The sequence below is a fragment of the Morone saxatilis genome, unplaced genomic scaffold (assembly GCF_004916995.1).
Source record: "Morone saxatilis isolate NCDOM2014 unplaced genomic scaffold, NCSU_SB_2.0 Contig16, whole genome shotgun sequence".
Classification (NCBI taxonomy): domain Eukaryota; kingdom Metazoa; phylum Chordata; class Actinopteri; family Moronidae; genus Morone; species Morone saxatilis.
In genome coordinates, this window is record NW_023339718.1 from 24,037,404 (window position 1) to 24,040,674 (window position 3,271).

A 3,271-nucleotide genomic window follows, 5' to 3' on the forward strand; every position below is an offset into this window, starting at 1 on the left:
AAGAAGGAGACATCTTGTGTCCAGTAGGAAAACTTTAGAAGTTAACAACATTTGCATATTCATAATAATAAGGATTTGAATGTGGAAATCAGACACATATTAATATTGTTGTGTAGCAGATTTTTTGTATATATATATTACATTTCTATTTGTATTTTATTTCAGGTAAAATATGATTGTCAAGGATAACCCTTAAATATACTCAATCTATTTTAATGCTCATTAAGGGAACAATATTCAACTTTATTGATTTATTGAGATTTTTCTGTCTCAAGGCATGAAGTTGCACATTGTAGCTTTTAATTGTGTGGCCATGATGAAGTGAAGTAACTGACAAGAGTTTTTTTTTTTTTTTTCCTCCCAGGGAGGAGGAGGAGAGCGCCGATGTTGGTTTGCCTGACAGACTCTCAGACGCAGAGGAGAAGATCAAGGTTCTGCATTCGTGTAAGTGGTTTAAACACTGGCACGTACTGTAGCTGTTAAATTTAATTTCAACCTATTAAAGAACCAATGCATGTATAATTGCTGTATGGTGCCCCCTGCTGAAACACAGGCGCCCCGCTGCTGCTTTGTTGACATAACTATAAGTTAAAACTAACACATTTTTGAATTAAATTTGGTTTTCATCACGTTACATTTTCATATAAGCTTCCAATGAATTATTTGACTGTTAATAGTGGCCCTATACTGAAGTGAAACTGCCCTGTATTTTTAATATGAAAAAGATATTAATGTATCCAAAAGAATATTGGCAGATAAATTCAGTAATGTAGCTTTAAGGTGAAAGTTCACATTTTTTTAAGTTAATATCTCACTTCCCCTGTCTGCCTCTCACCAGCTTTGAACTCTGCACAGACTGAGCTGCTGGACCTGCGGTGTAAATACAACCAAGAGATGACCAACAAGTAAGAGTCTGCCTTAGATTTGACATCTTGTGTTTGCTGTCCCTCATATTTCTGACAAACTTTTACACAGCCAACTCCCTCCCTCCTTCCCTCCCTCAAGTCGTGGTGGTTACACGCAGCCACCTCTGTGGCCTTCCTCACTGGTGCTCATTGTGTCATTTGAAGTGCTGAAGCTGCTCTTCTTTATTTTGCCTACATAAACTCATGTACAGTGCAGAGCTGAGGAATGCCATTGTAAAGGCGGAGAGTGAGAGTGACTCAGCCACTAATGCAGGTCGATGAGAGAGGTCTGTGTTTGCCTTCACTGGCAGCTGGGCCTTGACAGCCCTCAAGAAGAATTGCTCCATTTAAAGATTGCTTCAGAAAACACTCTACCTTGTCCTGGTCTTTGAGCGCAATGTATCCACCGCACGCCTGAAATGAATCTGAGCTTGTATGAAGGATGTCGATAGACATTCAAAGTAAACACTCCTTTGTTTGGGTTGTGCTCCAGAGCACAGTCAGCCGCTGCTAATGGATTTTCTCCCAGGCTTAATCCATGGTACAATTGAACTGATGTTTCTAGACCCACTGCCATCCATTTTGTTGGATCGGACACATTTTCAGTTTGGCCTTACCTTTTCATGTGCAGCTGCAGTTTGAAAGACCATCTCTGTTATGTGGTTTGTCATACAGTTTTTGTGTGTGTGTGTTGTCCTGGTCGCATTACTCTGGACTGACAGAAGCACCGCTGACCCCAGTGCAGTTATCCCTCCCTGACCCTGAGCCTCTGAATACTGGGCCGGCCTCTATTACTCTCGCTGACTGTTTCCTCAATGTTGATAAGAAAGACTATTTGTCTGCTTCGGCTTGAGTAGCTGAGCAGGTAATCAATACAAAACATTTTCCGTACTGCACAAGTTCATTAAACGTGGAGCTGACACCTGTTAGTGTTTGCTGTCAGCAGGGCGCCATCTATCCTTGCCTTATTGATAGGACCGGGGCATGGCCAAGACCCTCTGAAACCAGTGCTGCACCACACAACACTGATGATCATTAATGCCAAGAAAAGGTTTGGTCTGAGACAGCCTGAGTATCTGACAGATTCCCCATCTCACTGTACAAACATCAGAGTGTTGTCTTTTGCTTTTGAGTATTCATGACACAATGATTCTCTTGGATCACTAATATTTTAGGTAATTATGCAGCCTGATGTGAGACAATGGGAGTAGTTAAGTGCAAACATGAAAGAGAATGAAGGTTCGGATGAATGTAGTTTAATGTGGATTTAATAAAAGTCTAATACGTTCTTTGAACAAATTTTTCTTTTGGTAAAAAGAAACTACCGTGTCCCGAAACTTGAGAAACCTATGTGCTTATTTAAATCAATCACAGCATCCTCGTTAATTCATCCCTATCTACCTTTTGAAAATCAGGTCCCATGTGTGCAAAATGAAACTGTTGAACTTCAAACAAACCTCATGAATAATCCTGCTGAGCTTCTGTTTAAATTAGACTACTCTGATTGTTAGATGTATGGAGGCAAGTTGGAGTTCAATCTCAGAAGTTCTGAGGATGCGAATCATACATACTGTACATCCATTGGCTACGAGTGAGACACAGAGGTCATCTGCACCGTTTGAGTGTCTGAGATTTTTAATGACCTGCAGAGTTTATGTTCGCCCCAAATTACAAATTACTGATAATCTTTGTTATACTCTGTATCTTAATATTAGTTATTAAGTTAGGTATTAAATGATTTTGTATTTCGTGTTTCTTTACCAGAATTTTTCCCGAGCAAGGCTTTGAAACGGCATCCTGTGGTGGGATGCAATTTAAAGAAAGTATGATTGAACAGTTAAAGGAATGTATACATCTTTTGGAGACTCTGTAATATTTTCTATTGGAGTGTGATTATATTTGGTTTAATTATTTCTAAAATCCTGGCTACAGTTATGTGCCAGCGGGGTATTGCAGTAATACACTCAGTTTACAGTTTATTAGGTTCACCTAGCTAAAATGTGTTAAGCTATGTAGCCTAACACAACAATCCTACAATAAGGCCTACCTTCATCATAATATTCAGGTTTTTGTTCCAACTAAGAGAGGTGAAATTTTGGAGGATGTAGTTCCTGCTGTTTATATACCTGAGATTGTCTAGTTAAGAGTAGTGTAAGAGGACCTGTTTAATGAGTAGAAACTTAAGATGAGGATTGTTGTCTTTGTTGCTGTTGTTTCAGACATAATGTGCTGTTTTAATGTTGCACCGTAGCCACCAAGCCTGCTTAGTTATTGTTAAGAGAGGCACTGAAACAAGTGAAGTACAGCTGCAATTCCCTTCTTCAATAAAAAAGAATCCAGAGCAATTAATTTAAAGGTCCAGTGTG

The 3,271-nt window shown here is 39.3% G+C and overlaps 1 protein-coding gene across 1 annotated transcript in view; it reads left to right on the plus strand.

Moving 5' to 3' along the window:
* cux2b (cut-like homeobox 2b) overlaps nt 1-3,271 on the plus strand; it is a 91,051-nt gene that overhangs the window by 70,391 nt on the left and 17,389 nt on the right. The window contains exons 7-8 of the mRNA XM_035657658.1: nt 365-444; nt 839-905. Of these exons, the coding sequence (XP_035513551.1) occupies nt 365-444; nt 839-905 (147 nt within the window). The remainder of the gene's footprint in view (nt 1-364; nt 445-838; nt 906-3,271) is intronic.